Source organism: Synchiropus splendidus, chromosome 2 (assembly GCF_027744825.2).
Source record: "Synchiropus splendidus isolate RoL2022-P1 chromosome 2, RoL_Sspl_1.0, whole genome shotgun sequence".
Taxonomy (NCBI): Eukaryota; Metazoa; Chordata; class Actinopteri; order Syngnathiformes; family Callionymidae; genus Synchiropus; species Synchiropus splendidus.
In genome coordinates, this window is record NC_071335.1 from 10,200,407 (window position 1) to 10,223,283 (window position 22,877).

The 22,877-nt window shown below is 42.3% G+C and overlaps 1 protein-coding gene across 12 annotated transcripts in view; it reads left to right on the forward strand.

The window, feature by feature from the left end:
* Positions 1-14,933: 14,933 nt before the first annotated feature.
* LOC128753923 (slit homolog 2 protein-like) overlaps positions 14,934-22,877 on the forward strand; it is an 82,502-nt gene continuing 74,558 nt past the window's right edge. For all 12 annotated transcript variants that reach the window (XM_053856124.1, XM_053856125.1, XM_053856127.1 and 9 more), the window contains exons 1-3: positions 14,934-15,717; positions 16,784-16,855; positions 18,982-19,053. In XM_053856124.1, coding sequence (XP_053712099.1) covers positions 15,509-15,717; positions 16,784-16,855; positions 18,982-19,053 — 353 coding nt within the window. In that variant the 5' untranslated portion in view covers positions 14,934-15,508. The remainder of the gene's footprint in view (positions 15,718-16,783; positions 16,856-18,981; positions 19,054-22,877) is intronic.

The following is a 22,877-nucleotide window of genomic DNA, read 5'->3' on the forward strand; positions in this document are numbered from 1 at the left end:
CCAACTGCGGGGCAGTGCAAAACGAAATCAAAATGAATGTACAGATCAAGGCCATAATGAAATAACTTTCACCCTGCTCACTGGGCAGCAGCGTGTCAGCCATCTTTCAATCTGTCACGTAAAGTGTGCATCCTGCAGCACATTCACGAGACAATACTATGCAGGAAAGTGCCTTCAAATTAAACACGCCATTTAAAGCGCCAACACTTGGAGGGGCGCAGAGAGTTTTCCGGGAAGTGAAACCGCTGGTTCCTCGGCAGCAGGCTGTTAGTGTAGCTGACATTTAGCAACACCCGCCACATTCGGAACGCTAAGCTACTTGCCCAAGAAATACTCATTCATTTCACCGACCTACATGAGCAGCCTTTCTCAGGTGTTGTTCTTACGGAGACAGAGTCAGGTGCAGCGTTTGTTAGCCACCTGAATCTGAAATGTTTGAAAATGGCCAGAGTGGAAACTTAGACTGCAGTATGTAAATATTTATGGACATAACAAAGTCTCTACAGATTCACCTGCGATGTCCCACATCAAGTTAAATGTTTTTCAGTTTTCCTTTCGACATAATAGTTGCTACATTCTGCAAGGTTTTTATTTTTCTATTTTTTGCCTTCTTAAAGAGGTATTTTAAAAATGATTTAATGGTTGATGTTTTCACATCATGTACACAGAAGGTCTCATCATTTTGATTACAAATTTGGTTTGTAACAAATTTGCAAAAAATTGCAAAAAAGTATTCTAAGACACAGAACTGCATGTTCCTCAGCAGGTTCTTCAGGAGGCATCCTTAGGGAGCTAGTTCTACTTTCCTGCTGTATTTCTCCAGCCATATGGTGGAAAAAACATTTAATCTGCGAGCTTGTTCTTTCAGTCACAACCCAAAGTTTATAACCACGGGTGAGAGGTACAAGTACATTGACCAGAAAAGTCAGAGCTTTGCGTTTAACTCATCAATAAACAACAATTACCTGTAGCTCTTTCTTATAGATCTTGCTATACCATATATACTACCTCTATAAAATGCTTTAATTCAGGACTCACAGATCTACCACACACCAGCGCGGACACCGATGTTTGTTTTCACGTTACCATGGAGCTGCCACCAGCTCTTTGTCTGGTAACAGCGGCGGAAAAGGTGAGGGAGGGACATACCTTTCTTCTTGGTGCTGCTTTTTTATCGCTCAGTTTCTTGTTCTCACACATCTCTTTTTGTGTTAACAGACACCACTGCCATTTCCTCATCCTCTTGTTCAGTCAATGAGCAGGGGAAATAATTCCATGCCCAAACTAGTTACACTATGGGAATAGGTGAAAAGTTCACAGTTCGCCACTGACAGTAACTCAATTTCCAAACGTCTGCTTCATGCTGAGCATCGCTGTCAGCGTTCTGCCTTACGTTCAAGCAATAGATGAGTTCTGACAGTTGTGAAGCTACCCTGGCCAACACATCTGGATCTGCAAAGGCATATAAAGAGACAGGAAGGAAGATAAGATACTTGTACATGAGTAATTGATGCAGATTGAATACAGTCCGCCGTTTGCTTTCCCCCATTCTGTTGCGATAAACATGTGGTTTCTTTCAGAAAACAAATCTTTGATATCAGATTCCAACCTGTAGATTGTAAAACCTGTCCTGATACACTAAAGCTAAAAAAACAAATATGTAACTTTTCTCCTTCCATGATTCTGAACTATAGTTCCAGACTCAGGTCGCACTCAAATTTCCCAACACATGCATACATTAACAAAGCATATGTAAAGACGTAAAACTATATATACAGTCCAATATGAAAACCAACTTTAAGAGTTAAAGGGTGGACTTCATTTCATTTTTTTTTTTGATTGCACCCATGTGGCTGACAACATCTGAAGCCCATTGTTGCACTCCTTCTTTTGCAGTTGAAAGTATTTCCAGAAGAAACCTGCTCTGTTTTTGCGTTGTTCTCCTAAGTAAAGGCATTGATGTTCCCAGGTTCTTTCACTCAGGGTTTATGGTTTCAAATACTGAATTTGCGTTTTCTTAATCATTGAATATTTGCTCCACATTTTTACATGGTCAGAAAAGAATGCTTGTAATGTTCTCTGCCAAACAAAGAATGGTTTTGATAAGTAAATAAAATCTGTATATGGACAGGAAGTCAATGTAGTGAGTCTAAAACTGGAATAGAGTCATGTCATCTGAAAACCCTCCTCAATCTCTTTTAATGCAGATCACCATGTGGTCCTCTGACTTCATTGATCTCTGTCTCCCCACATTTACTTCTGTCAATAGTTGTCAGGAACACAAAAGAAAACTTGGTTAAGTAGTTGCATAGCCTGCAACAGACCTGTTGCAACAGTCTCTGAATACAGACCAAGCACAGCTTCCCAACTGGCATAATGTCTTCCCGATCTCCTAAATTCCCAGCACACGACGCAATTCGTTTTTGGCTTTTGTTGAGCGTCTCCATCAACACTCTCGAAGCAATCATGGGATCTGTTGTTCTTGTCCTGGCATGAAAACACAGTGCTGTTCGCAGATGCCGACTCTGCCTAATGTTTTCCAGCCTTTAAAATCTGTCACACAAAGTTTATCGACCAGTCTGTAGACGATGTTTGCGAAAGCTAATTGGCTAATGATGGCTTTCCACATCTGTCTTTCACGCTCTTCATCTGCTCTCGATCATGAATCCTGCTCATAACTATTTCCTGTTTGCCGTGACTATAGTCTAAGGTAGACTTGTAAATCATGGGGCATCTATAAAGAAACTGGTGTTACCCAGACTGAGGCCCCGCCCACCACTACTCATACACAGATAACGCACTGCGACAGTTACAGCTGTCTGAAGTTGAGTGCTGTAGTAGTCATCGAAAGCTAGTTGGGAAAGTTAGAGTTTTCTGAAAGGATTTTTCAGTTTTCAATTTTTTGACAGACCCTATTTAACATTGTCAGACCAGAGCATTTGTAGTGTTTTGCTTTTTCCAATTCAGGCTAGGAATTAGCAAGGAGTAATAACTGACTTTGTCTTGTAAAGAAAGTTTTTTCAACAATGCTCTAATGAATAACAATCCCATGATAACTTATATACTGTATGTCATTTGAAGGTGGAGACTTCATTGTACCTACAAGTAACGTCCGGCTTACGACCTGCTCGACTTACGTCCACCCGTATTTTCCACCACGACCAGCAGATGATTTTCTTTTTTTTTTTTGTATTCAATGCCTGGCACCGCAGCACGTAGCAGCCCGACATCACGCACGACAGTTTACCCCAGCATCTCACTCTCACACAGCCATCTACCACTACAGTAGCACCTATAACCCTCGCGTCGGCTATTTTGAATGGCATTCCACTTACGTCCAATCTGACTTATAACCGGTTGGTCGGAACCGATTCCGGTCGTAAATCGGATGTTACTTGCATTGTATATATGCTGGGTTCATTTTGAAAATCTGAATAGAATTTTCTATCCCTCTCTGAAATGGCTCTCATGTTGCAGTACTGTGTCACTACAAGATGGTGAGGGCAGTGTTGCTAAATGTGGCTAGCTGATCAACATTTTTGAAAAACACTGGCGCTCAAAGACAAAACTGTAGCAAGATGAAAGAATAAACCTTGTATTTTCAGAAGAACCTTTTCCTCCTGCCGCCAGGGTTATTTAGGTGGAAATTAGAAACTATTTCAAAGCCTTCTCCAAACTACATACAATTAATCAGAAATCGAATTAATGGCTTCAGCTCTGTACGTAGTAATGAATGTGGGTGTGAGTTGTTTACCCTCATTTTCATGCCAATCCCATTAAGAATGTGTGTGATGCTGTAAATATTCATAGGTGGCTTCAAGCGTTTATAAATGTGTGAAAAGCAATTTTGAATGGCCACATTATGAATCTAGCCAAAGAAAGGAGCTCATTCAGAAGCATCTGTCCCTCAACGCCGCTGCTGCCAAGTGTGCCCCTGTTTTGTCTTCTGCTATAGATTGTGTTCATCTGGTGCAACTTGTTGTGTGCTTCTTTTATACATCAAAAGAAGAGGATATGAAAAGGTGAATGTCAGACTTTGATGTGAACCCTCCCACTGTTAAACTTCAGCTTCAATCAACATCTCAAACGCAGAGAGAGGGCGAGTGAGACATAGGCAGCGAGCAAGAGAGCAAGAGCCCGTTGAATTTTAAGACTTGAGAAAGTACCTTTTTTTCTGGAGAACACAGGCTGTTATTGTCCATCAACATGGGCCTGTTTGTGCCTGTCAATATGTTTAGACTGAGGCATGTGTTTAACGCAAGTGTGTATGAGATGGTTTTGGTAGTCACATCACCGACTTGGCAGCAGACCACCTCTTACCATCTGCTACTAATTGAACGCACGCAAACACACGCATACAAATCAATCTAGTCTTCTGGTGTGTTGGGGTCTTCACATGCTTCACCAAATTGTGAATTAATTGCTCTGATTTGTTGCTAATTTGAAGTGATTTAAAGGCAAGAGTCCCTAAACACACATTTGCTTCAGTCATATCAACAAAGATAGAACAAGCAGATCTTTAACTCCTTGCTGCTTCTTGAAATCCATCCTCAATCCCATGGCCTGGACTTTTGCCTCCTATACTGATGAAAGAGGCAGTCTTCAGTGTACAATGTTATGCATAGGTGTTTCAATGGACTGAAGCGTTCCATGTGGGGCAGCGTGGATCGTGCGTTGCGCTGGGCTGCATGGAGTATCACACACATCATGCGCATGCGTTGAGAAAATAAAAAACGTTTTACTTCCATATAGCTTCAGGTGTGGATCGCACATCGTGGCCTTTCTCCTCAGAGACGGTACTGAAAGCCACAGTGACTAAGACGCATGGCCGTTTCATGGGATTGAAATAGCAACTGACACGTTCTTAAATGTACAGTGGTACCTTGGTTTTAGAACGTCCCGGACTTTGAACAAATCAGAGTTCGAACAAAAATGTCGAGATTTCTTTGCTTCTGATTTCGAATGAAAATCCAGAACTCGAACGCCCCCGAAAAAAGCCGGAAAAAACATAACGTGCACGGACCGATCAGCTGACCCACAACGCACTTTGTTCTTGTGTATAACGCAGCCTCTGTATGCAGACGTGTCCTGTTAGCTACATTTACTGACTGTTTTTTCTCCATATTGAGGTGTAAAACCTTTCCTGTCTCCGCACTGGACCCTGGTAGAGTGTCACAGGGGAGGTGCTCACTCTCCACACCTCCGCGGCTGGAGCGCGCACTCCAGGGTTTGATGTCCTGTTGTCGGCTGGAGCTGGGACAGGGATGAGGCGAGTCTGGGACAGAGCGTTACTTGGTTTATGACTTTGTCACAGCCAAACTGCACAGAAGCGCACATTCAGAGCTGGACACGCACCGGGCACCTCTTCACTTCTGGAGAGACCTCACTCACTCGGCAACCCCTCCCACATGCAGCGGCCACACACATAGACGAACAGCGCACCTGCAGCAGACACTCTACATTCACTCCTACAAAAGCCTATTTTAAGGCTTGGAATACATTATTTCTTTTCCCATTAATTGTAATGGGAAAAATCAAATCAGATTTCAAACAAATCGCTTCTCGAACGGCTGTCTGGAATGGATTGTGGTCGAGAACCAAGGTACCACTGTAGAATGAATGGAGTGCCAACCCTTAGCTCAACCTCTATCGTTAAACGTAGAATGATGGCGGTATTGTGGCATTGTGTTCAAAGGTATAAAAAAACCCCAAAACATTCATTAAACTGAAGCTTTATACTCAGCATTGGTGTTAATGGCTGCATGTGTCTTTGTTAGTCCTGTTTTACTGCAACTTCATTAATGGTCACAGAAGTCTGATCAATTGATGATCTTTTAATCCACGTTCCGCTCTTCGAATTCCATTGATCCGTCCACACCTCAGTCAGTCCAGGTGCCGCAGGGCTGAGGCTGAATTCAGCCCATTGATTTGAACAATGGTTCTACGAGCTAAGCGGAGTTGGTGAAAGTTGCTGCCCTCTAGGCTGAAAAACCCCGCGCAGAGTCTGAGGGAGGAAAGCGAGCAGCCCAGTGGTTTGTTCTTTATATAACAAACAATGAGGTATTTTTAAGTCAAAGTGGAAATGCTCGTGTAACCACAGGGCTCCTGCATTGTTCAGCTACTGTATTTACATATATTGTGTGAAAGTATTTCAGATATAAGCTCAGAAACACACACATGTTCACGTGAGTTTAACACACACTCACAGCGAGGGCAGACAAGGAGCAGACAGGACTGATTGTCTTTTCCAGTCACCTCGAGGAGAGTATTGATTTTTCCCACACTTCTCTCTCCACAACGCTCCCCGTTCGCTCCCTCCTGCGTTTCTCTCCTCACTTGAAAGAACCCAACAATTTTTTTTCTTTCTCATTCTGCCATTTACTTTTCTTAAATGTTACATACTTTTGTCATGCTTAGTTGATTCCCTCTTTTCCAATCCACTTTTCTCTTTCATTTTTTCAAGAATTTAGTGGAGTTCTGCTGTCGTGTTTCTGACGATGTTTGCTGGAGATTCTCACCCGAAAAAATATGTAGGTGACGAGAAGAAACGTGAGCAGTCCACGTCAAACCCTCATGTTAAGTTATTCTATATTTCAGACGCATTCATCTGACCTGACGTTACTCATATTTGAGAAAAGGTAGATTTTTCGCTTCACAAACTTATTTTAAAACCCAGTTCTGCAGAGTTCTCCTCATTAACACTGTTTAAATGGACGGACAGCTTGTAAATACAACAATTACAGCTCATATAACTGCTCAACTGTTTTAACTGATCCTGGAAAAATAGCTTAGTGGAAATGGAGCTGGACCTGTGTTGGTGCAGACATTTCATTTCATTCTTTTGCATTGTTTGTTTCAATGCCATCCACTGAGCATTTAGTCAAGTCTCTGGGAGAGAAGAGAATATATCTGAAGAGCTCACAATGATTTTGATGCTCCTGACAGGCCTTGGTTCCTTTATTTATGTTTGAGTCACTTAAGGTGGGTTGTTCAGGTGCCCTGAAGTGTGGGTTTACTCCAGGCGCTCTGGTTTCCAAAACACACAGCAGTAGATGGATAAGTCCAAATTGTCTGTAGGTGTGTGTGGCTCACTGTCCATTTGTGCCCAACGTCTGCTCCCTGCTGGGGTAGAATCATATATATATATAGGATCCTACGAAGTGGATCACAGCTTTAATAACAGGGGTGTCAAAGTCATTCACACAAGAGGGCAAACCTTAACCACCCAAACCCCCCTGAGGAAAAAATATGAGCAAATGCTGATCACAAAATTGACAACTCTGTGTAGAGTCCCATAGAGGCCCATATTATATACTGGGACTGTTGTGAGGGGCCATCATACCCAAAGACTGATGAAATTAATAAGAAGTAGAATGTCTTTTTTATTTTAAGAAAACACATTTAAGATAGATTTCATAATTAAAGCAAGTTTAAGATTTTCATTGTAAAGCAATAAAAATAATATTAATTTTGGCATTTATTTTAAGGGGCAATATATTTAAAAAAGGTCTATTACATTAAATTACATTAAAGTTGTGTCATCTAAAAGAAAGGTGAGCATGGGGAGACAGCAAGAGCAAGTCCTAAAGACCTTAAAAAAGAAATAGTAATAACTAATAAGAAATGGGAATGAAACATTTAGTTTCACTCTGACTTCATGAGGGCAACATATATACAAGTGAAGGCCACATTTGGCCCCCAGGCCATACTTTGCCCAGGTCTGCTCTACAGGGTTATAGTTAAGGTCATAAATAAATCTCAAATAGGGAAACGTCTCAACCTCCCAGGGTTGTCTGAGTTCTAAGCGCCTTTTGACAGCTGCCACTGAAATTAAGTTTCACATCCTCTACGGTTCACGCTCAGACAGATACAATGGTGATATAATGGAGTTGAGGGCTGAAGAATTTGACAAAAATATTAACAAAGCGAACATGATTGTCACTCAAAAAAAACTTACCAGAGAACGTCTGACAACGACCAAGAAAAACAATAGAAAGGTTTGTTTAAAGCGTCACAGACACACCTCTGGAATAGTGCATAGATATGCAGTAAGAAATGCTCAAATATCATCTACATTGTTGAATCTGTTGGACTCCAATGCTAAATATAAGAAGTGTAAAACAATTTCTAAGTAATCCAACTCTGCACAGTGTTACACTAAGCGAGACACTGCCTTTGCGATGTCATGTAAAAATGATGTAACTGTATGATGCAAAAAAATTCTTCAGCTTCAGTATCAGAGGGAAAATCACAAACTGTTGCGTGACAGCTGGATGTCCAACTGGTGCCTGTGAGCATGTAAGCCAGTTCTTTTAACCAAAAGATGAAGAGCATCATAAGAAATAGGTGAAGCAAGTCTGAAGAACACGGGAAGTGGCAGTCATCTGCGTCATCTGTACTCCACAGCGATCATTTCTTTTTGCTCTGCAGAAATCTTTCATCGTGACAGTTCCCTCAAACAGGTTCTGAAACCGACTGCAAATGTCCACACAATAGTACCAACCTGTCAAAACAGTGGAGAGAAGGTATGAAAAACTTGTACTGCCAAAGAGTAAATCCCTCTGTTTCCCACCTTTCTGAAGAGAGGACAACATGCACTTCTGTTTGAGCTTCAGATTTTTATATCACTGTTCAGTATTCTGGAGCCTTCATCCTCTCACAATAGCCAGAGTCACTGCTTCATCGACGACGTGTTTAGAATAAAAACAAAGCCTTGATTTTTATGAAACTGCTCTTCGTCCTCGACTTCCTCCGCTTCAGTACACAGCACATCGGTGTTTGTTTACAACGATACGTCCAGCGATGTCTCAAGATGCCATCAGCGTTTGAATCGCAGCGTGATTTATGATCGTACAGGTAAATGAAATTTTATTGCTTTATATATATACATTTATATATATAGAGAGAGAGAGAGAGAGAGAGAATTTTGTGGACAAAACACAGTGGCTTACCAGTAGGTATTTAAGTATTTAAGCGTTAATTACAAAAGAAAATAAATACCAAAAAAGGCATTGTCGTATTTTTGTCAATCCAAGTTCAAAGAAGTGCAGCTTGTGCGTGAAGTGTGTGAGTGTAGTTGTGTGTGAATGCAGTTGTGTGTGCCTTACTTAATGATGTTGTCAGTGTACTGGAAAATACCAGCAAGGGAATAAACACTATTGTTTCTCTTTATCGTTCAGTGGAATGGAAATTGAAAAAAAGAAAGCAATAGATGTGTATTTGCTATGTCACCTACACTTCTTAACTCATGTTGGCGAGACAGAGGAAATGTGGGATTCTCTCTATTTCCCTTTCAAAAGCTCTATGTTGGTACAAACAGATGTTTAATCTGTTGTCTCAACATTGCAACATTGTTCGCACCGTACCTCCTGCTATTGGTTTCACACAGGTTCGTCCCACTCTCTAAGGCTATTTTAGGACATGGGTGGTTTTGTTTTGGTTCACATCCATGGCAGAGCTATAGTCGGAGAAACTGTGCTTAAACACACACACACTGTGGGATAATTGTGTTAGGGATTAGGAAGGCCGAGTCGGAATTCTTGCACCACTAGAGGAAATATGCGCGACTATCATGTCTGGGTGGATGCCTGCTTCAAAATGAACTGAAGGACCTTCTTCCAACAAGGCTTTTGCTTCTGCTGTAATTATTGTCTGGGAATTCCAAGGAGGTCCCTACCAGCCTGTGCACTTGTTGTCCAAGCTTTGGACTTTGCCTGATACAAGAACTCTTCACCCGACAGAATCATGTTGTAAGGTGTGATGCTGGTGCGTTTGTGCTGTCCACGCACAACGCGCTGAACTTGGAGTCGATGTCTTGTCATCTTGTCATGAAGAAATGCTTTAGGACTGGTCATCGTTTGCTGCGTTTGTGCTATGAAGCGGTGCATCACCCCGGAGTCAGAGACAAAATGTCCTGCCAGTGTTCAGAGTGGAGGCAGCAAAACATCTGGATAAAAGGGAGGAGAAGTGTAATACAGGGATGGCACTCTCTACATCACTTCATTCTCAGAGGATTCCACGAGGATTTAAATGGCTCATCAAAAACAGTGCGGTTAAAGATCACGGAGCGTTTTTTGTTGTCTGTTTTATTTTACATTATTATTTTTATTTTTCATCAGAAGCTTAAAAACTGAAACTGTTTGATTTAGAGATGCTAATAACAACTCATTGTGTTGACTGTGTTGTCAATGCCGCCCGTTCCTGTGGGTTGATTTTTCAAATGTTTGTGTTATCTTTGGTTTACAGCCTGGCAGTAAAACTCTCAGGGGGGTGCGGGAGCACGAAGGGGGAGGACCAATTCTTGACAAAACGCTATCCTTGTGAGGACCATATGACTGTGTGGAGACATTTGGGTGGACCTCATGAGGTCAAACTTCAATTTGAAGCTTCATGATAACTGGGTCATTAGAATTGGATGTAAGTTTGGTTGAGAGTCCTGGTTAAGATGAGCTGTTTTGGATGGTTAGGTTTAGGGGGGGAGGCTGGGGAAAGGGTTATGGCAATGAGCGGTCCTCACAACGACGGTGATGCATGTGTGTGTGTGTCTGTGTGCAGAGGTCAGTTCAGCCACCTGGCTTCTGGACAGCTGCTTCCAAGCCACATGCTGCTCGAAGCTCATCTGACTGTACACACACGTACACAAGTTCACGCAGTCAAGCAAACAATCTCACCAGGAGTTGGAGTGAATCTTCTGCTTAATTACATCTTTGTAAAGTTTGTCAACCGTCTGATCCAGGGACGGTTCAGCTCATTGATATCTGAGTCATGTGTGTTGCCTGCTCATCGCGTCGTCACAAGCCAGTAATGTTTGCACAGAGGCTGGTTACACAGCTGCACTGCAGCGGACCCACAACATCTATAGCCAGACACTGTAAATACAGACACACCAAAATACACCTGACCGAAAACACCTCTCCTTTTATCTCATATTTCATTTAATACTTGCTTCCAGTTGCCGCTGTTGAACATATTCAACTGGGCTCAGACACTGTGGAGTACCTTTGTTGTGATGGGACGCACAGCCTGTTGTGCATCGCTCACACACCCCACTGCTAAAGCCATGGGAGTCGACCAGGGTGAATAGGATCTCATGAACTTTTTCTCTGGTATGTTAGGAACCTCTTTCTTTGTCGCTAGAGGAAGGTGTGTCTGGTTTCACTTGTCAGTTGTGTGTGTTGTCGTTGTTGAGTTTTGGAGGGATAATTCATCATTGTGTTGTCTGAATGTCAGAGGATATAACTGATCGCAAAGTGAAATGGAGCTTGTCCTTCTTGGTAGATCAGAAGGAAATGAGGAAATCTAATCATACAAACTTAACAACAGGCTAAATTTAATTGAAACAGTTGGATTGACAGTTAAGATTGAGAAATTGTTCAATTTTTCATTACTATGATAAGCACTAAAGTACTTACAAGTACTTACAGTACTGGAGCCTACCTTTATTTTTATTGCATTCATTTCCAAACTCATTTCCAAAATCCAAAAAAATGTCAATAAAATTTCATTTCCACGTAAACACATAAAATACACCGTGATGCACAGGAGAGCAAAGCTTGATCGACATGGCTGGCTCAAACGCTGCCAGCATCTTTGGACATAACCAACTGAATATTTTGTACAGCAAATTTATGGATGCAGTGGTGGGAAAAAGCTTTCCGGACACCCGACAAAATGAGTGGCACCATTAGACACACACAAACTTTTTTTTTTTGTTTATTTCATGTTTGTTTAAGAAACAACTATCAAAACTATATCCTTGACACTTTCAAAATGGTATTTTTAACATTGATGTTATGAAAAAAAAAAATAGTGCGAAACTGAACAAAAATATAATAGCCCAGCCATTAGAATACAGCATGCAGGGGATGTCGGAAATATTTTTCCACCTCTGCAGTTCCAGAGCCTTGACAGTGGCTCTACGTTTGATTTAAGTTGTGACTCATTAATTTAATACAGAGCCACCATTCTAAATTAGACCATGAAACTGACTTTCCTACCATCAGCATTCTCAGTCGGGGTTTTCTGTAGCTTCTTAGCTCATCTCAGCAAAGTGCAGAGCTCTGCTTCAGAGGTGGCATCCACACCCGCTCTGGTACCAGCCCGTACGACTCAATGAAAATAACAATGTCATAAATCCTACCTCTCGGAACCAACGCGACTCCCCGGTGACACTCTCAAAGATCTGTGTGGATCTACAGTCAAGTGTGTCTGTAACAACAACTCAACCTCATCATCTGTCTGATGTTTTCATTTCTGTTCACCATATTTATTTTGGGAAATCATAGGCTTCATGTGGACAAGCCCTAAATCAACTATCCATGAAAATGTCCTTTGTAAAGGCTATTTAATTTTTACTATACATGAAAATATTAATATATTCCTTTCAAATGGAAAACGTTAAGTTATGATGATAACCTCAACTCAGCATTTAGCCAATCACGTAAGAAGTAAACGCTTATAGATTCCATCCAAAAGACCAGTAAAATAGTTGGGGATGTCATTCTGTGGGTTTTTTTTTTAATCATTATTATTTTGCTTAGGAAACTATGAAACTATTATTGACTGCAGAGGATGAGGTGAGCTGTACGTCATAGGTTCTGATGGCTGACCAGCGGCAGAGCCGTCACTGTCCATATTCCGCCGTCAGCAGATTTCAACTGCTGGTTTGTTTGCTTGTGTATTTTTCCGTGAAGGGCAGCAAGGTTAGGATTTGTCTTAACAAGCAGTGTCCCCTCCAGCTCTGCTCTGCTGCAGCCTCTCAGGTCATTCTCCATCTTCACTCCGACCTTCTTCCTGTCTTCACTCAAGCTGACATCAATAACTGACAACTCCCAACCCACCCGAGCGCTTGTCTGCTTTACATTTCCTCTTTTGCTTGTATCTATCTCCAAACTCTTGTCCAGGCACATTTTAGTTGTTATCTTCCCACTAACTCAAAATTCTAAATTGCTCAGGGAAATAGTTCCTCCAAAAAACCCTCATGTATCGGGCTGTAGATCATATGTGTGTGTTTGTGTAGTGAGGAAGCAGGAGTGTGTCTTTGTTTGTGGAGAGATATGGAAAGAATTATAAATCACACGCGCAAAGTGCACATCAGCGTCTGAACCACACACAGCTGTTTGTGTTCTATCTGGGGAGAAATTCACCGTCAGTCCCCTCCCCAAGCATTTCCAAGAATAAATGTGTCACTGATCACAAGTTTTATGTTTAGATTTTGAAACAGGGACTGGAATGGTCTGTGGAGGTTTCCTCATGATGGACATGGATCACATAGAAACCATTATCAGTCACGTACTATGCGGGTTGCATCATCTTGTACTTCCTGGTGAATGATAAAGGGAATAACATATCTGAAGTATGAGGAGTCCAAACTGCTTTTGAGTCACAGTGTCAAACAGCAGATGTGAGGCAAGTTGTAACCTTTCATTGCATTGGTCTTGTCCTGTTTAGGCTGAATAATGACTTTTGATTTATTATTTTTTTGCCTTTTGTTATCATATCACTTGCAAAAAAAACATTTTATTTTGTGTAATTTTTCACTTTACTTGGATTTAGGTTTTTGTTTCTTGTGTCGTACATTTTAATGCAATTAAATATACTTCTACATGTATTTTTGTGGGGGAGTTGACACATTTGTGTCAGTCTGTGTATCAACAAATTTGTGTCAAACTCAAGGGCCACGGGCCACACATGGCACAAGTTATGAAATTAGATATGGCATGGTTTCACATTTAACACTGGCCTCCCCTTCCACCACGCATAGGCAATGCACTGCAACAGTAGAAGCTCTTTTAGCTGTCAATGCCATGAGAATATTGAATGAAATATGTTTTATTTATGACACATTTTAATAATAGAAAATGTTTTTACTGACGGAACAGAAGCATTCAAATATAGAATAAAAGCAATGACATCATAAAAGAAGATATCCAAAGTGGAAAGAATGCGTACATATATTTTTGGGGGTTCAAAAGAATAATGGTAAAGGATCTGAGGGTACATTCCCCATACTACTTTTATGTTCACTGCAAGTGGTAGGATTTCTGCAAACATTGCCAACATATGCCAACAATAACTAAATGAATGGATGAATCAATGTTTATTTCAAACTCCTCTAATACATTGCAAACATTGCATGACAAGTTATCTAACTATATCACATCATCAATTTGTCTTCTATCATTTAAAAAACTACTTTTAAAACAGTGATATTGTGAAATCTAAACTACATGATCAAAACATGAATTGTATATCAATACTGTCAAACTAAATCTAGACTGAAGCGCATCTTTCAGCGCACGCTGAGCCCCTGACCAGCGGTTACAGAGGTGATTACAATAGTAAGATTCGCCTAATTCTGGCAATCTACGATCAACAATTCTGGCGAGAGTTTGAGTTGCGGTTCAAGGTGAACAGTTGTCGGCATCTCCTGTACTACCAAGAGGGTTACGTTTATAGTTCCCTTCTTCCTTAGAAGAACGACCACACAGGAGCTAACATACTTGCCTCCCTCAGCCTGGGACTCTGTTACCTGCACTTTTCCACTCATCTAACTCCAAAAACTGGGGCATGCCCACCTCATCGGTGACCCTTGGCTTCCGGGTCACCACTCTGAAGGAGTCCTCAGCACTGCCTGATGCATGTTTTGAAACCTACAAACGTGACCTCTTCTTCACTGACGTGGTGCTAATAAGGAGTAGTAATCCTACATGCGAGTTCTCACTTCAAACTAAACATCAGTGGCCGGGAGAGAAAGCCCCCCTTTGGAGGTTGAATCGTTGTCGCCGTCTCACTGACCAACTTGCTGCTGTCGCTTGTGCGCGTGTGCGCGCGCCTGTGTGTGTGTGTGTGTCAGACTGCTCCCGTCTATCGCTCCCTCCCTCACTCTCTCCCTCTCCCTCTGCGCTCATACGCGCTCTTGGATCAGACTAGTGTTGCGCTCTTGTCTTTCACGGGGATTTTCCTCCTGCCCACTTCTTACACCGCTGTTTTATCCCACTTTTGAAAGGGATCGGAGTCGATTTCTGCTCTTCTTTCGTGACATCTTCTCTCGCAGGGACATGCTTTCTTCCACGGGCGCGTGGTGTGAATTTTAAAAGTCTCACCTGGAGCGTCCGTATGTGAGAGTTCATTTGAGGAGTGTGCAGAGGTGTGTGTGTGTGTGTGCGTCTCTGGAGCGGAACAGTGGTCCGCAGTGGTGCGCTACTGTGCGGAGAGGCGAGCCCCGGTTCCGCGGGGGATTCGGACGCAGGACATCGGGGACATGTGGAAGTTTGTGCCGCTCTAGCGCAGCAGAGCCGGTTCAGCGCCTGTCGGGGGACGAACCCCTGTTCCTTCATCGCAATTCATTGACAAATGTAACATTTTTCTTAAAGAGTGTAAGATATTCCCGGGGCTATCAGGCATCCCGAGCGCTGCAACTACGCCAGGACTCCGGGATTTTATCCTGAACCCTCGTTCTTACTGCTACAAGTCTCCGGGTCGTGTTTGGCCCCCACTTGCCGCAGTGATGGTGGGAGCTCCGAGTCCTGCTGGTCCCGGCCGCTCCCCGGCTTCTACAACACTTCTGCTGGTGCTGGTTGTGATTCTGGTTCTGTCCGGCGGCGCGGCTTCTCAGCCCTGCCCGGCGCAGTGCTCCTGCATCGGGACTACAGTGGACTGTCACGGCCAAGGACTGCGCAGTGTGCCAAGGAATATACCCCGCAACGCCGAGAGACTGTGAGTATCGCAGACATGTGGGATGTGGACTCACCCACATTTGATGGATTACTCAGCGCACTTCCATTTAAACTTGAAAAATCCGTGTTTTAATAATGAAGAACGTAAACAGCTGGATGTGTGAGGAGGTGCATTTATGGTGAGGGGTTCAGCCACTGTGGTCGTGTTGGCGGCTTTGCACTGTTGCCTCTGTGCACCACATCAATCTGGAGACCAGCAAGTTAATCAAAAAGGGATTTGTACAAGTGGGCTTCAAGTGAAACAAGCCGCTTTGTATTAGTGAAATTCTGCTTCATTACAAAATAAAATATGCTCAGGAGAGAGGCACATGTTCCCTCTGCAGTCATATCCAGGTCTGACCGTGTCATATGGGGCCCTATTGGTTCTTAAACAATTGCGCCTCAATGTTTTTGAATATATTTAAGTACTTATATTTCAGATATACATCACTGATATGAACTGAATTCTACTTTTTGTTCATGCAGTTGTGTTTCAGGCAATATTATCAGGCCTTTTTTTTTTACAATGTTATGTATGAAAGAAGAAGAAGCTAAGTTCAGCCCAGTAATAAACGTATAGACAAAACCCCAAAAATTCCATCTCAGCCACAGGAATCATGTGGCTTTCTCAAACTTGACTGGAAGCTGGGTGAACTAGTGCAAAAGAAGGACACCAGGTGATGTTCTTAAAAACCCCCGATCCATTCTGACTGGTTGTGAGCTGTGCTCATAAAAACACCACATTTCTCTAAGAGAACTGATCACTTATGTCTGTTGCTTTGTTCTCCTGATCCTGACCCTTAGGTCAGGACTGACACAGTCATCTCTCTCCCGTAACTTCTATCATAAATGTTCATAAATTTTGCACCTTGGCCTTGAATGTTCACCATCTTTTTAGGTTTTCACAGTTTTTAGATGTCTCAGTGTGAGGTCCTATTTCTCAATGTAGTGGAGTGTAAGGTCGTAGGAATTGCCTTGCTCACCCAATAGGGAGCGTTCATATTTTAAATAAAGGTTGTTCTGTCTCAGGATACCACGTGATTAAATATGTTTGTGTTTTTCTCCAGGGATCTGAACGCCAACAACCTGACCAAAATCACGAAGGCCGATTTTGCTGGACTAAAGAATCTGCGAGTGTTGTAAGTATTTGATTTTGTCAGAGAATTCAGTGGCCAGACTCCGGAGTCCACCAGACGTGTCCGGCATCAGACTTCCGTGGCTCTGCTGCACTGCGTCTTGTGCCGATACAAAAGAGCACTGGCACCTGTTAATGCTGTCCTGTTAATCTGCCAGTGGACGTGTCAGGAGGGTCTTATTTTAACCACTGGGCCCCGGGGCCCATATGCTGGAGTGATTAACGTGCTGGCGAGGAAGTGATGGGAAAGAGATAGCTGTCATTACACTACTGTGGAGAGGAATGCCGCTGGAAGGGAGGGAGGGCGGGAGGAAATGAAAGCAGTCGAGTCAAGTAAGAACAGGTTTCTCACCTGGGACGGGTCCAGGTTAAAAGTTCTCCAGCAACAACATGGCTGAGACTGAGATTACAGGTCCGTTATTGTAGCGGGATCATGCATTGATCCCATCGCACTTATGCGCTATTACTAATATGTAATAGGCTCATGGTACAAAGAATGCGAGTCTCCTAAGAAGACAGCCTCAGTTATCAGGATGATGAGGAGGAGAAATGAAGAGTTTAAAATGGTGTTATTTCATTATAAACATAACGTCACAAACTCAATCGCAGCGGTGGAAAAAAATAAGAATAGTCTTAAATTGAATGGTTTAACGTTAAATTAACGTTAACAAAAAAAAATGAATTGACGCACTGCTGGTGATTTTTTTTAGCTGCACCTGTCGCAGTGCTTTGTGAGACTTATACACCACTGATGGGTGTGTGTTGTATCTGATGGCCATTGATAATAGAAACTATATATATTGGTGGGCAGTTTATGATTTCCATCGTGTGATGACAGCTCAGAGAGACCCACATAGAGGGTTTATATTGAGCTGATACAGGGATACTTTCACGAGTTAGGAGCTTAAACGCCACTCACAGACAGGTCTATAATCTAAAGGATTTATATTACAGTGGCTTTAGAAAGGTTTTGAGGGTCATCCGTACCCCTGAACTGACAACAGGATTGTGTCGCTACATGTTGAAAGTACCTTCTTGAATAATGAAGCAACGTTGCATCCCACATTTTTTAAAGCCTACTTTGCAGAACTTGTTGAAGGAATTTAAAGAACAATTTGAGATGCTGCAGAGCGGGCCCTTCAATTAAGCAAACTATATTGCGTAGTTGCCCATTTTCTCACGGGTGGGCCCATCTCTTGTGGGTCCTGTGTAAGTGCCATTTTTTTTACAGAACAGAACAGACATTATTTACTCAGGAGTGTTGATAAGGAGGGAAACATTTAAATGGGACCCTTTGCTGTGAAAACTGCTGAAATGTTGATGTGTAGTTGATAAAAAGCTCCTGTCCTCAAGGTACAAGGCTTTACCTGCCCTCTTGTTTGTGTGTGGGTGGGTGCAATCCTAGCTGCTAAAATAGTGAATGGCAGTGAACACACATTGTTGGAATTCCTCCAGAGATTATGTCCTTAATTGTGTGTGTGCGCGCGCATGTGTGTCTGTGTTCTCAATCCATGTTGATTCCGGTGTGTGCACAGTGTTGGCTGTGTGTGTGGATGTGTGTCTGTTTGACTGCAGTCACATGCTCAAACAAATCAATGAAGATTTAGCGCTTCAGTCTGCCAGTCTGTTCCTTAATTCTTGCATACACATGCATCCTGTTTATCATACGGTCGAAGAATAAGGCCTGTGTGTGTGTGTGTGTGTGTGTGTGTGTAGTGGCTTGGTCAGCACGCGGTTGGTTTTGCTGGTGTAAGTGAATGAGTAGTCACAGCTATATGGCGAGTAAATTGGATGATAGATGAGCGGCTGTCCGACTTATAGGCCAGTTTTAAAGTCAATTCTGGAACTCTATCGACCCTCTGCTGATTGTCTTCTCTCCCTCTTGCCGTTTGACACTCCATCACTTTCCATCTCCCCTAATCTGCCATTCTTTATACTCCCACCCAGCGCCACCTATCCTCTGCGTGGCTTTCCTCCTCTTTTCCCACTTCAATCCATTTACTCAGGTCACTCTTCGCCCAACATATCTGTCACCTCTTCCAGCCATTTTAATCTTGGCCACAATGTTTGTCTGTTTCCCTCCCTGTACGTAGTTTTCTTGCCTCATTCCTTACTGGTTTTGTTTTTCAGACAGCTCATGGAGAATAAAATCACCACAATTGAAAGAGGAGCCTTTCAGGACTTGAAGGAGCTGGAAAGACTGTGAGTAACTCTATTTGTCCAGGCCGCTTCGGCTAAGGGTCTAAAGCGGCGACTGATTTTTTTTAGGAAATATTGCGAGGATTAACTCAAATTTATGACATTACTGGTCATTTAGGTTTGTACTATAATATTCATTTGGACGACGAAGTGATCTACTGTGGACACCAGAATAAACACAGCAAATGTGAATTACAAATCTGCTGTTTTGTACTATATGACTATATGCCATCCCTCCCCCACACCACTGCACCCTCTCCAAATTGGCTTACCTTGAATCACTCATATCTGAAGTACAAGTTGTGGCATTCAGTCCAATCCACTTTGCTGCTGATACAGTAGTCTTATCTTATCTTCTCAAGCTAAGGTGAGGGCTCTACCGGCTGAGTGAGTTAGATGAAATACATGATCACATAATTACAAATACAGTACACTCATAGTGTTCTTGAACACATCAGATGCTAGAAAAACACATGGCCCTTCTTTGTATCTCATGAAAAGTGAGGCTGTCCTCATGTCTGCGCCTGATAGAGCCTTGTGTTTGTTGGTCCTCGCAACATGCGGCTGCTCTGATTACATTATTAAATTTATCTTAGCTAAACATTTTATTGATCAAGCTGAAAGCTTGGAGCCCCTGAGATGATCGGCCGCCCGCCCATCTGTAACTGGTCACCATGTGACTTCAGGTGTTGTTGGGGTGCTGGACTGGAATCACTGGTATTTGGCGTTCGGAACCCCGAGGCAGTGATGGCATAATTAAGTTTTCCGAGTTTGAGGACAACACAGAAGGAGGGAGACGAGACAGAAGCCTGAGCCAGGGGGGACTCGGACCCCCGACTGAAGAAATGTCTCTCCTGTCTCTCAATAAAACTTGATGCAGGCGTCGTTCATAGATGAGAGAGTTTGGGTGCTGCTTGGGCCAACAGACTGGAATGTCTGAGGAGGCACAGGGAGACGCTCTTAATTTAACAGCCATCAAAATCTTCATGGAAATTACAAAAGAAGTCTGATCGTGATTGCAAAAGACAAGGTTATATGAGGAGTTTATTACTCATACACAGAGTGAAGTATGAGCTGCTAACTAGCACCTTTAATGCAAGACAGTTATTGTCTTTCCTCAACCGTCTTGTCACATCTGCAATCTGAGGTAGACGTGAGTGAGAATCAAGGCATCATGCTTTGTTGTTCTGTGTCTGACATTTCTCACAGTGTATCTGTAAATATACTCAAGAGTCTGCAGTAGTAGAGTTTGATGCCCAATAGCTTTCTGACTCAACCTTGTTGTCTTTTGTTGCCGTTGCGAGCTCTTTCAACTGTAATTCACCATCTCTGTCGCTACATATTCACTAACACAAAGATGGAGTCGGTCACCACTGCCCCCCTTGGTGCCAAACAAAGACTAGTCTCCAGAGTTTGGAGTCTGAGGGCTCATTTCAAAGGGCTCCCTCCTCTTGGGGGCTGGTGGCGGCCTGCTGGGCAGCGCTGCCCAGAGGAAAGGGCCCTAAGCGCGGCTGATGGATCCACACTGACTGCCTCCTACGGGGGTAGAGAGCAGCGCCCGTTCTTGTCCGTTTTTGTGGTAGGCCTGCAGGGTTTAGGCGGGTGGGGTCAGGTGTGGGGCAGTAGCTCAGGGGCGTGCAAGATGAGTTAAGGTGGCCGAACACCCTGCGCAAACACATGCACATGTATGTCCTACATAAGCATGTGTTTCCGCTGGTCCTTATCTTGATATTTCTGCCTCTCCTAATTTTCCCATTCTTCTCATGCGGATCACTCTTGTTAACCTGCGGGAGGAGTGTCAAACATACCTCTGCCTGAATAGTCCCTGATCCTATCTTCCTCACCCTCCTCTTTCATCACACCTCGTCAATTCAGAGTCCTGGCTGCTGAAGGTGAAACATGCACACACAAAGAAAGGAATGAATTAGAAAGTAATTACACATCTTAACAGAGGCGTTTAGAAAGCAGCGGCAGGCGATAATTCTTGTGTTAATGAGCGATCCTGCTGTCAAAGGATATTCTCATAGCTGTGAATAATAGTTAACTCATCATAGCAGGTGGAATGTATTTGTATTATCTAACTCTGCTGGAACAACTAGGCAATATGACAATATGTATTGCAGCATGTAATAACAGTTATGGACTATAGTCCTGCAGATACTTAAGTTTTCTCCAGTGACGTCCTTTTCTCAAGTTGCATGTGCGTGAGACTTTTGTACCCACAAAATCTACTGCATGTTTGAACGTCAGGGACCACTATTCACTCTGTTTGAGGGTAAACAATCCATACTGCTGAGAGGGTGTTGTCGTGAACTCAAAGCTAGTTAAGGCAAGATTCTAAAACAGCTCAGAGGAGAGTTGGTTTCAGCCTCATTTGTAACTTATTTCAGGTTAAGTAGCTGAAGAACTGTTCAATTATTCTACTCATAAAAGCGCATAAGCTAAAGCTATATACTCATCCCTAATCACTCCTGATAAGAACATACGTCCCTATGCGCTTTAAAACAAATGCTTTTATTTTGTCTTTTCCCTGCTCCCAAGTCTTTTCCTAGTGCTGACCGTTTATTCACCTTGTTCTAAATTTGGCTCAAAATATCACTGTCTGCATCCTAAAATTAAAAAGTATATGGAGTATATTCTTCTGCTCAATACCGTCAATATACGGTAGCTCTTTGTAGTTTTGCCATCCATAAGCAGCTTGCTGTTATGTGAAAAGACGGCTGGGATTATTTACGCTTTATTTTTAACCATGAAACAAGGTGTCATTTGTTTTCCTTCAGCACTGCCGCTGGTCCGGTTGGCTGGACTGCTTGGCTAAAATGGGAAATAAAAAAAAAAGATCAAGAATTCTATTTCCTGACTGCATTTATAATTTACATCTTTTAAAATGTTACATTTCTTATTTCATTGCTTCTTCTTTGGGCAAGAGCACCGAGTTGGTCGCTGGGCAGACATCTGCCTTTGGGAGAAGTTGTGCTATGCAAATCAGTCTAGGTCATAGAGGGCGGGAAATATAATTTACCAAACGGGGACATTAGAGAGGGCATTCGTGGCCATTAAGCCATTTTTATGAGAGAAGAATCATAAAATTGTTTTGAGGTTGTTTTCTTATTGTAGTATATATTTTAGAACTTTAGATTTTCGACATACTTTTTTGAGGGAACAAAAATATTCTCAAGTGCTTTAAGAAGACATAGTAGAAGAGTACTTGTTTGACATAAAGAATTGGTTTGTCCCTTAGCTCAAGTGTGTCACTTTGGTTTGAGAGGTGGGCGGGGGCGATTATTGTAACGGTTAGATTAGGCTACTATAAAAGCATCTGGACACAGGACCTGTGCGCAGTATTGGCATTTTCTATATTACAGAAAATAACTAGGGTTGCAATGGCTTGCAGGATTATTGAGTGAATGAACCTGTGTGTCTGTGTGTGAGTGTAGGTGGGGGGGCACATTCCCATAGCTCCCCACCCACAAACTGTCACCTATATCTTGACTGTCAATAGAAGAAATAAAACACACAAAATGGGGAACAATAAATAAAGCAATTAAAGGAAAGGAAGTTTGAAAATGAGAAAAAAATGAAATGATGAACAAATATATAATAATAATTTAAGTTATTAAATACTATACACAAACGTAATGTTGTTAGAAATTGTTTCACACCAAATAAAGGACATCTATCTGTCTAAATGCAGGCCACGTTAAGTACAGGTCTTGGCAATAATGGTATTCAATAATTCTTAAAAATATCTATATGGCACTCTCATACAAACAAATGAATTATTTTGATAAAGAAATTTTGATTGTTGTGTTGTTTTAATGTACCAC